The 11,545-nt window shown below is 43.8% G+C and overlaps 1 protein-coding gene across 4 annotated transcripts; it reads right to left on the bottom strand.

Moving 5' to 3' along the window:
* Window positions 1-2,292: 2,292 nt before the first annotated feature.
* On the bottom strand, window positions 2,293-11,163 carry LOC1277238 (protein rogdi). Of its 4 annotated transcripts, none has more exons than XM_001688892.2 (5): window positions 9,409-11,163; window positions 6,088-6,460; window positions 5,179-5,382; window positions 4,606-5,094; window positions 2,293-3,967 (listed from the first exon to the last, which is right to left on the bottom strand). In XM_001688892.2, the coding sequence occupies exons 1-5, from the start codon at window positions 9,417-9,419 to the stop codon at window positions 3,899-3,901; spliced, it is 1,146 nt and encodes a 381-aa protein (XP_001688944.1). In that variant the 5' UTR covers window positions 9,420-11,163; the 3' UTR covers window positions 2,293-3,898. The 4 variants fall into 4 exon arrangements, with proteins under 4 accessions (XP_001688944.1, XP_061504552.1, XP_316684.3 ...); XM_061648568.1 differs by lacking the exon at window positions 9,409-11,163 and adding an exon at window positions 9,086-9,401; XM_316684.5 differs by lacking the exon at window positions 9,409-11,163 and adding an exon at window positions 6,966-7,125.
* Window positions 11,164-11,545: the final 382 nt, after the last annotated feature.

Here is an 11,545-nt window from a genome sequence, read left to right as displayed (position 1 = left end):
CGATCTTTTCTACAAATTGTTGGTTGTAGCTAAGAGATTCTGTGGGACGGCGCATTTTAATCAAACCAAGAAATGGACAATAAATAGTTAAGTGACGATCGTAACAATGAAATTGATTAAGATTGTGATATAATATACACTAAAATACCTCTAAGGTTAAGAAAAAAGCAAATGTGCAATTAACAAAAAATGAATTGAATTTCAAGAGTTTGACAGCTCTTCGAAGATTAGAAAATAATTCATTATTTATTAACAAATTTAAGCCTTCTATACATCATCTGTCCTATTTTCGATGGAAATCATATATAATCTCTCGCATCTATTGAAAATGTATATGTCACAACCATTACATATGAATCCACATGGAAAGAAGAAACCAAAATTGACCACCGAAATGTATACTATTTACTTACCGTCCTGCTTACTGCAAACACATACCCAAACTCACCGTAATCCGATTGGTAATGATCTATTGATTATGTTCCGCTCCTCCAACACCACTGGCTGCGTTAAAATCACTTTCCCTCCGAACAAGTACATCAGGTGGCCTTCGCACACAAACTACCACAACAAGGTCTTATCAATCCATTCCATTCCGAAGACGATGATGATGATGATGATGATGATGATAACCCGGTAACTGCCGGCGTAATAATACGCACCCAAGCCACAGGTATCATAATATAATTGCACTCGCCCGGCGGAAAACGAACTTCCAAGACGGTAAACATGGTGTCTTCTTTCGGTTTCGATCGCCACTACAGCCTTCATTCCCTCAGCGGCTCAATTTCCAGCGGAAAACCGAAACAAAACGCCCAACCCCATCACCCAATCGTGGGTTTGCTCATTGCACGTAAAAGAGGTGTAACGATGTGATACAGTGCGTTCACTTTCGGGCATCATTCACTGTAAGCTGCACGTGGTGTGGTGTACAGTTCAATTTTTTTTTTTTGGGCTCAAACTGCTGGAATGAGGAGGGCAAGCAAACCAAACAGAAAAACAAACACACTTCATTATCCGCTTTTTGATGTTTTTTCCCTGTTATTATTTCAATTAAATATTATTGTGGTTGTTATCATGCTCGTTTCTATTGCTATTTGCTGCGTGGATCTACCACTGGCCACCGCAACACTTCCGGCGATTGTAATCAGCTCTTAAGGTTTGATTTGTTTGAACGCGTCTCGTGCCAAGTACCGTTTCAAACCAAAGCGAACAATGCCGGACACAACAGTTTTTTTTTTTGTTTGTTTGTTCTGTTTTGTTAACATTTTAAACGCCTACAGTTATCAGAATGATCGACCGAAATCGAATTATTCGGCTTCACTTTTCTTAAGCATATAACAGGTTCGTGTTATGTTGTGGAAATATTATTCAACTTTTGTTGTTTTTTGTCCTTTTAGTTTGTTAAGTTCTTCACATTCTACGACAGATTCGTCCAGCAGTTTATGTTATTATTGTCCTTGCTGTTCTGTAACGTTTTTTTTTTCTCTATACATTCCTTGTTCTGGTATGCTTTTGTTATCGAACGCTATTTGTTAAGCTTTACCGCGTAAACTACTTTCGAGCCTTACAGCACTGTATTATTGCTATATGGGGGTGCGGGGAAACCTACGCTTGTCCTAAGGACCGTTTTGCAAACATATTTTACTTCCAGTACTGTTCCATCCAAGTTCGACACAGATTACGAGCGTAATTTACAGATTTCGTACATTTGTATCAGCATTATTTAATTTCATGTTTAATTTTTCACGTTTTACCATTAACTCCCATTTAGTTTCATGTTTTTATTCGCAGTCCAGTTCAATTTCATCACTTCGAGGAGAAATCATTGAACATTTTTTAGTACGAAGATTTGTCTGGATAAGTGCGTTTTGTAATGTTTCGTGAAGGGCACACAATATGTAAGGTATGCTTATTTTCTTCTCTTACTTCAACCGAACAAATACGAAGCAAATGGGGTAGGGCTTTAACATTGAGGCGCATTAAAATTCACTAACGCAATTGACTTTCAACTATGAACGTATCATTATGCTTAAAAACCATCCCATCACCGTATGTTTTAGTTTGTTCGTTTAATTTGTAATCTTAATGTTTGTGTTTTTGTTTCTTTTCATTGTTTTATCGTGACTAGAATTTATCGCTCAATGTATCGGCTCGGAACGGGATATACTAGTAATTTTTTTGTATTGAGATCTTTCTGTTTACTTGCACACACACACACACACATAATAGGAGCACAACGTGAAAGTTAAAAAAAACATAAACCGATGTGCATTAACACATCGTCAATCATTGATTGATTAAGAGCGATTGACATTTTATTTTAAAATAAAAGTACAACTTATGTTAAGGCTTTGTTTCTTCCTCCATAGTATTACGCCTAACTGCATTCTATCTTGTAAATGCTATACAACATGAAAAAAAAACTGCTCAATCGAAATCAAATAGACTCTAGAGAACGAATCGGATGAAATAAGGCACGAAAAACATTGAAGGAAAACAACAACAAGTCAAACCCGGGAAACAGCTTACACTGCCCATCATTACAGTTACATTAAGGACAGCTAATGACTTATGCAATTCAACTAAAGCATAAAATGTGTCCAATGTTTGTTCTAGCTAGCTAATGTTTTTTTGTTTCATATTATTACACTATATCCCACGCGCAATAGCCAATTGTTTATTTTTTTTCTTTTCCGAAAAAGTCTAACTGTAAGCAATAACTCCGAAATTTCGTAAATTTAATTTCTTTTTTTTGTATTTTAAATATTTTTTGAGATTCCGCTAATCCAACGACGTTCAACATCAGTCATATGTATATATATATATGCCTGACGCAGCTAATTCTATATACAGGTGCACCGCGTGGATTGGCTGTTTTCCCTTTGCGTAATTTGCATGCTTTTTGGGCTGTTTTTGTTTTGTTTTGTGTTTGTTCTTTTTGTATTTCATTTTTTGTTCTTCTTCTTTTTATTTGGCATTATCACAATGTTTTGTGTTGTAAACGACGATCTGTTGTGCCTTAGTGGGTTTTTTTTTCTCCAGCCCAGATGTTAGTACAGTTTTCTTTCGGTTTGCGTGTAGATTTATAATTTTGGCATACTAATTCTACGGTTAGGATTATTGTTGGCTTAAGTTATCGCATTCGCCTAATGTGTGTATTATGTTATCCTTTCTGCCAATTTAGATAAGTACAGATTACACCTTTTCGAAATAGAAAGGAAAAGGACTGGGTTTTCAGGGACATTTCTACTGACTTTGTTCACAACTAACCGATTGAATGGTGATTCGAACACACAATCACGCACACTGCCAATTACTTCTTTGTATATCTCGATTTAGTAACGATCAAATGTATTGCTGCATCCCTTCAAATCTCCTTTCCGCAAAATCATGGCACTAAGGAATCGAATTTTGTGAAAGGAGCAAAACCTGATTGGAATACCGGCGCGGTTGTCGATTGTACACAACACGAAAACCTCGAATACGATTGATGAAACAGGTTTTTTTTTGGATAGTGCTTACAGGCTAATGCAATAACAACGGGATTAGCGCTTTTTGTGTTGATTGAATAATAACAAACATCAAGTATACACGCATTCCCAACAACACGACTGCAAGAAAATCCGTCGTAGGGACCGGGTAGGGAGCCAGAGTATTTCCGCGAGTCTTATACAGCAGTACGGTACGGCGACCGTGTGGTATATTTAACTATCCATCTTTTGTTTGGTTTTCCTCCTCTTATGCGTTCACCTTATATATCCTGCCGCATAAAGAGAGGTGGCGGTTTGTTCGATCTGGTTGTCTGCATTGAACACGGCTCGCCCAAAGGATCCGGACGGTTTTGCAATGTCTACGATGGACATGGTACGCAACCGCTTGCTGAGCGCACCTGGCATCAGTAGGACAGTGCTGACGGTGAGCGCGATCCAACGGTGAAGTCCTTATACTGCGAGAATACTGATATCTATAGAACAAGATATAAAACAAAACAACAAACCAAAAAGTGATTAAAACGAATGGCACTGCAATTGATAAACATTAAGCAAATAGATAAGCACTACCGCTGCTTACTTCAGAAGCCCAGCGCAATCGAATGTCATTGTGGCCGTCAAACACTTATCACAAAGTTAGTCATCGATCGAGAGAACCCACAACTCGGCCTCCATCGATGAGTCAATCGAAGATAACGGAACCTAAATCCAAAAATAGAATCTACCATTCCGTGCCTACGGTAGCTTATCTGGCCCACTTTACGATTTATATCGTGCCTCTCTGACCAAGCTTAGGACACATGAAACCTTGGCAAATGAAATCACAGCTTCGCGGCGTCGTTATCGCACCATGCGAATGATGCCGAACGAAATGAAACTATGAAACATGCGAAAGAGAGCCCACCCGCGACTGTCCTCACAGCTTAGTTTCTTTGCTCTTCGCATGTCATCTCCCCCCACGCCAGTGGCAATAATTTACATCTAGTGTAAATTGGTCTAATTGACGTAACTACGTCATGCTAACGGGGCCACGAAACGTTTTTGCCCACCGAAGCGCGAAATGAATATAAGTTTTCGCCGCTCTCCCTCCCCACCGCGGTGCTACACCTACCTTATCCTTCAGCTGCTGGCACAGCTGCAGCGCGACGGTAAACAGCACCAGCACCTCGTTCAGCCACGGTACGGAGCACTCCGCCTGGCACGAGTCGAACTTCATCGTGCCCTGGAAGTTGGTCAGCTGGTACGCGACAAAGATCAGCTTGTGGCTCTGGATGTAGAAGCTGATCGCTAAATCTTCTGGCAGGTTCGGCGACAGCGCCTTCATGTTGCGGCTCTTCATCAGCTCGTCGATCGGCTTCTTGCGGGGCACGACGAGCGAGGTGCGGCCGCGCTGCAACGCCCCGAGAATGTTGCCCAGTATGTGCAGCACCTCGTCGGACGTCTTGAAATGGTACGCACTGTCCACGTTGTCGATGTGGTTGATCGCCTGCTGCAGATGGTTGGCCGCATCCTGCACCTGCTGTATCTTCCACGGGTAGTCCTGGGTGATGGAGGTGCGCTGGATCTGTTGCTGCTGCCGCTGCACCTTAAAGTTGATGTCCTGGGAGAAGGGGCAAAGATAGAATACACATCATAATGTTAACTAAAAATGGTGACACAAGGGTTGGGGTGTGCTGGTACTTACCGCATGCGTTATGCTGTCCCCGGTAAGCGTGACGATACACTTGAGCTGTTCCGGTGCGGCCGTCAGCACAAACTTGTCCTGCTTCTTGCCCTCGTTACCGTACAGCGGGACCGGAAATCGGTGGGCACACTCCACCAGGATAACGTGCAGCTGCTTCAGCACCGAATGTACCTCCTCGTGTAGTACCCACTCGAATTCCACCTGCTGTGACGATTACGAGATACCGGCAGGCGGCGGGCAACGAAACGAAACGAAGTTGTGGTTCATTCTTCACATATTACATCGCTTTTCAATTAAACCTAGGCAACACGCGACGTCACCCTGTCGCGTCGATACGGGGTGCCACCGGTTCCCCCGCGACACTAACACACTGCTCGCTCTCCAAGTCCAAACCCGTGGCTCCAAAACCAATACCGAACTTACGACAGTAGCGACGAACATTTGACGAGTGCCGGGTGAACAACCTTGGACAAATTTAGCAACAACCGGGTCTAGCCAAACGCCCCAGCTACTTGGTTGGAGTAGGGGGGGGGGAGGTTTTGCCACTTGGAGATAGTGGTTAGTGTCCGGATCGCGGGTGCTATCATAAATCGATCGTGACGGTGAGCACCGTTCCCTCCCTCCCGTGCCCTACCGTGCTTCAATCGCAGCAATTATGCATAATCACCGGCGCGCGGTAAACGACATGCATTATTGGCATATCATTGACCAACTACCGCCAAGGTGACGCCCCCTTACATCCCACACTAAGCGTCACACATTCACCCGCGCACACACACACACATGCACATTCAAATGGTCGAAATGCAAACAGGGCGACCGCGCTTGTAAGGGCGCTCTTTGCATACTGATAGTGTGAAACGCTGCCCCCCCCCTACTCCCTATCCCGTTGCTTGTTTACTTGCTTACCAGATTTAGGGCTTCCTCCTTCTCGCAGTCTGCCATCTTCTGGCCTACTTTTCGCTGTGGCGGCGGTCGCCTATTGTACGGGCCACTGCTGGCGCTCCCTACCGATGCGTAGCTGGTACCGCTCTGCCGCAAACTGCTGGTACGGTCGAACGCCGGACCCGAACGGTTCGGTGCCGCTTCCGGACTGGGCGGTACGAAGATCTGCTCCAGATAGCGCCACCGGGCCTGGGCGGAAGTGGAAGGGCTCGGGCTCGTAGACGGCACACTGCCGTCGTCGCTGGCGGTCGTGTCGAGCTGGTCCGAGAAGGTTACCTTTACTTTTTTCCCACTCTTCCGGCGGGAGTGTGGCCTGGTGAACCAGTTCGATCCGCTGCTACGCTCGCGTGTTTGGAGTGAGAAAACAAAACAAAACAGAACATAAGTAAGATACACGGGTGCGGAATCGATATTTAATGCGGCGAAACATCCGCTGCCTTTTTTGTTGCTCATTTACTACTTGACGTAGCAAAAAAAAACCCCTTTATTAATACTGTCCATTCTCACGTTTGCAGCCCAGGATTTGTACCTTTTCCCCGCTGATAAGCCCGACAATTGCACACACCAGCAGAATAGTGTCACTAAAATGCGACCGGAAACCGATAATGAATGCACAGCAACAGCGGGCTACAACGCACAAGCACTAGCCACGAGCACCAGTCGGAAAGGCCAGAAACTTTAATCGACTCGGAACACGGACTGGCCTTGCCGCGACTCTCCTCTACCGTTTCTTCCCAGCACGAGAGCGTTCAAAATGTATCAAACTATGACTGCCCTCGGTGCATTCTACACAGACAATTGCCGCCTTCGGCACAGGTGACCCCACTGCCGGTTGAACCTACCGTTATCCACACTATCACTTTTACACGTAATGATTTTTCCAGCACTTTGTTTTTTGGGGGCAAACTTTTTCTCCTCTTGCTGCTGCTGCTGCTCAGTAACCTTTACGTTGTGCAAGCACTTTTTCGTAAACAACTCTGCTTTTGACAGTGCCGTCGTAAACAGTCATTCTGGACAGTGTGGCCAGATTAGTTTGGCATATTTCGGTAGGAGCACCAACATTTTATCTGCAGTTTTCAGCAGGTTAAAACTCGAAACTCAGAAAAAGAAGTGTTAAGCGGAGAGGGGGGGGGGGGCTAATGCGCAAAACGAAAGATCCATCTCACGAGAATATGCATCCGTTATCTATGATATGGATTAAGATATGGATTAGATTTGATTCATAAAGCGAAAGGCCACGGGAGTGACAAAATGCTGACAAATTTTTCAAAATGTGAGCTTTTGTCACTTTTTTGAGCTTTTGTCAAAATTTTGTGACCTGGAGCAACCGGGAAAAAAGTTGACAAAAGTTGACAAAATTTGACGTTCGTGAAAAAGCGTAAACAAACAGCTATTTGGCGAAGTTGAGACCCATTGTTATGATAATAATGCTAAAATGCATGATTCTAATTGATTTATGTACCTAGTTAGTGCTTCTTAAACAAAATATCGATGATATTCAGATGTTGGAGCTTTTTGTCGCTCTTGTGTATGTTTTTGGTGCAGCCACGAGAAAAGCTCTTTTTTGCAGTTGACAAGCAATTTTGACAAAGTTGAAAAATTTTTCAACATTTTTTTTAGCTCCGTGGCCACGCGCTAATAGTGGTTACACGAATGAGGCCTTTCTGAAGCGTCGATCTGAAAATTGTACTAGGAATTCTAAGCCAAAGAAGGATAAAGATGCACATTTTCTTCTCAGTGGTGGCAAGTTCTTTTTCTCGGGGCTCCATGCGGCCGCTTAGGGCCGCTGCAGTGCTCCATCGGATACGATTTTATCACATGTGCTGATATTAGATTTTCGCTGGATTATTTAGATTGATTAGATTATTTGGCTGAGTTGGGTGAGTATAGTTCAATGATTTAAAAAAATGAAATATTTCACTTAAAACCAATGTATATCGGCATTTATGGTCACTCTGCCCACAGGGCAAGGCGAGCTTTTGGCGGCCACCTTTCAAAAGCCCTCGCTCGAAACGTCAATTCCTGCGGGCCAGTGTGGCCAGATTATTTTGGCAGATTTCGGTAGGAGCACCAACATTTTATCTGTAGCTTTCGGTAGGAGTTTCAATTTGTATCGGTGGTTTTGGGCAAGGTGGAATATAGAGGAGGTGTCTTCTTCCCAAGTGCCACAAATTCACTAAACGACCACTAAACGGGTTCTAAACGGCTCAAGCTTATAACCTAAACGGAATATAGAAAGATTTCGTTTAGCAGACGGCAAACAACTCATGCGTTCTAAAAAAAGGAAAAAGCTGGTTGCGCCATCTGTTGGTGGGATACCCAACCAGTGGAGCTTCCTCACATTTGACCCATACATTTTTAATTCAACTCAACGTCGTACACTGAACTGTTTTACGTACACAAAGGGCAAAGAAAAGCAGCCAAAACCGTTTTGCAGCCGTGAAGCTGCTCAAGCGCTGCTTAAAAGATCATCCATTGTGTTCGGTGCAGTTTACCCACTGCAAATGCCATATTTTAGCAGCAATAATTAGCGTGAGATAGTTAACTACTGCGAGGTACGTTGACTGGATGCATATATAACAATAATGCATCGACTTACATTAAATAGTTTGAAAGCACATTGGAGTACGTTGAACTGGAAGGCCCTTTACTCAGGCTGAAGTTTACTCACGCTAAAACACCATCACACACAAACTGAACATGTGATGAGAAAGATGTATTGTTGAGGAAATATCATTTTCTTCATACAACAAAACATCCCCTTGCTCAGCTTCGGCCCTATCGTCCATCGATAGGGCGCTGATGTACGTTATCACTCAGGGTATTAGATTGAAGGGTTGCCATAAACCAATTCCCCACTTCTACCATCCCTTCCCACTACCCACTAACACATTTCTGTTTTTCATCTTCTAAGAATGAAAAGAAGCACCCACTCTTAACTGACCATAACACATTTGATTACCATTCTACGTCTCGTTCGGCATTAGCACTGATGCATAGAGGAAATATGTTGCAACACCTTGAACCCATGGTTTCACGCGCGACACAATAGCACACAATAGGGAACTCAATATTAGGGAACAATGGCCAACACCACTTGAACGGACAGCGGCACACACTGGGCACTACCACTGCAACTACTTGAGTTCGCGATGAGAGTGAAAGTTACGGGCAGATCCGATGCTGCCCGTTGTCCACCGAGAGGACTAGCACCACGCTCTAAGTGCAACTGACCAGATGGTGCAGCTCCTCCGTAACCAACACCTCAAGATTAGCAATACTTACAATCGCAACATTTGCGGCCAGCTGAGTTGAGTGCCTGGTTGAAGAAGCGTCCTCCAATCAGTCAAGGAATGCTTTCACCTGAATACCGCACACCCGTCCCCTGGTTTAATCTTGTTCAATTTGCAACCTTGTCCTGGTCGTGAAATTCCAATCACCCCAACACGGGAACGCAACACCTCTGGATCGGTCGCGCATCCACACTGCCCGCTGTGTGCCGTTCCGTTTTTGGACCGTTTGGACCGCGTGATCTTGTGCGGCCCGGCTCGTGCGTTTGCTCAAAAATTTGGTTCGATAATTATCAAAATCAACAGCACGATAAACAACGGCACACGGGGAGCAGGGGTGTAGTATGTGTGTCTCCGCCGACCTTCGGTGATGATAACCGGCGCTGGTTCGATTCTTCGTGTATACACAACACACAAGACACTCGTCTATTTGGCCGCAAAAGAACACAATTTCGACCATTCGAATACGACAATTGATTTGAACTACAGTGCCATCATGGACAGCACGCACTACTCAGGTCCACAGAGCCCCTCCAGAGCGCCTAGTGGATGTACGCGTCTCTCGGACCGGTTCCGCTGATTGACTAGTGTGTGATTTCGTTATTTCTATTCGGCCCACCACCGCCGAATCAGTTCACCCCGTACCCCGGCCCCATATCTTTGATAACAGCTTGTAAGACAGCGCAACACGACCGGGAACGTCTTCCCCCGTGTTTAGAGTTTACCGGCATCTTTATCATCAGCTGGTTGTAGGCTCAGTCGCGACTATCTTCCCCGTGTGTGTTATGTTTTTTTTTCTTTTGTATTTCGTTGATAAGCCACCACATAAACGAACTCTCTATCTGGGCGCCTTTTACATTGTTTTTTCTCAACTTTACTGAATGTGTGTGTGTCACGAAAACTCCAACCCGGTAGCCCATGTGATGCAGATTGAACGCCACGCTAATGACCTTCATCGGCGGTGACTCGCGGAAACTGCATCAAAGGGGGCGCCCCCTTCCGGTAGCAGTTTGAAGCATGACGAATCCCACAGTTTCGCTACGTTCATCAACGCCAGCTTGATTTACGGTGATTTTTGTAAGACGTTCGCCGCTGGGCGGGATTGCAAAATTATAGCTTTTGTTGCAAATTCCCCCAACATCGGCACTGTGACGAATGAATTGTGTAACATTGTGATCCATAACACAACATTAAACCAATGAAAGTAAGCTGTCTGGTATGGTTTAAAGAAGCCATAACTCAGATGATACACACCAAAGCAAATCAATTGCCTCAATCAGCAACGGTGACCTTTGTGCGGGGAATCATCCAAACCTTGACCTGCATCAGATGAACGATGAAATGGAACACATAGTAAACATCACACGATCACCCCATGTTACCATATGTTTACTGCTGAGCGTTACGTTGTCAGTGGTTGTAAGGAGGCACGTATTTTTATTTAAACTCAAAATTAGAATTCAACTTAGTGACGATTTTGGTACAGCATTAAACATGAAAAATTCAAAGATTTTGTAAAGAAGAGTTGAAAAAGATGCTGATTTTCTATTGAATCTATAGGATGAGGCTCTGTTAAGCTCTCATTTTTACTTTGGCGATCAGCACACCAAGTACTAGGCGCCTCCAGTGGATTTTTTGTGCGTTCCTTGTGATGATCATGATCAGTTATGTGAATGAGGCCAATCGGCTCAAAGTCTCTATAAAACAAAACAGAAAAAAGTTCAACTAATATGTCTTGCTAACCGGGTAAGTCTTGCTAAGGATGAATGAGTAAAAGGGGAAAAATGCTGAGAAAGTATGAGTGTCACGGAAGAGTCCGAGACATTCAGGTTGGCTAAGGTGCACACCGAACGAGTGATCATTGAATGATACCATAGTTTAAATATAATAATTACGTGCGCAACTCGTTACACATTGACGGTCGTGCGGTTAAGTGCGTGGATCTCTGTTCTTCGTACCCCGTACGGCCTTGATGTATTCTCATTCCGACCAAGAGGGCTCCTTTTCTCTGTAACTTCCTCTTTTTTAATAAATAATCTGTTGATTATTTTTTATGTATATGCAAGAAGATTACATATATTTATTTATATATTTATATATATGTATATTTATATATATGCACTAAATTACAC

The sequence above is a fragment of the Anopheles gambiae genome, chromosome 2, assembly GCF_943734735.2.
Source record: "Anopheles gambiae chromosome 2, idAnoGambNW_F1_1, whole genome shotgun sequence".
Taxonomy (NCBI): domain Eukaryota; kingdom Metazoa; phylum Arthropoda; class Insecta; order Diptera; family Culicidae; genus Anopheles; species Anopheles gambiae.
The sequence above is the reverse complement of the archived record's forward strand: the minus strand, read 5'-3'. Positions and strand labels throughout refer to the sequence as shown.

Coding starts and splice junctions, on each gene's coding strand:
- LOC1277238 (XM_061648568.1), bottom strand. CDS start 9,153: ATGGGTTCAAGGTGTTGCAACATATTTCCTCTATGCATCAGTGCTAAT. Junction 5,095..5,178: donor GGGACAGCATAACGCATGCG/GTAAGTACCAGC, acceptor CCCTTCTCCCAG/GACATCAACTTTAAGGTGCA. Junction 3,968..4,605: donor GCCAGCAGCTGAAGGATAAG/GTAGGTGTAGCA, acceptor CTTGTTCTATAG/ATATCAGTATTCTCGCAGTA.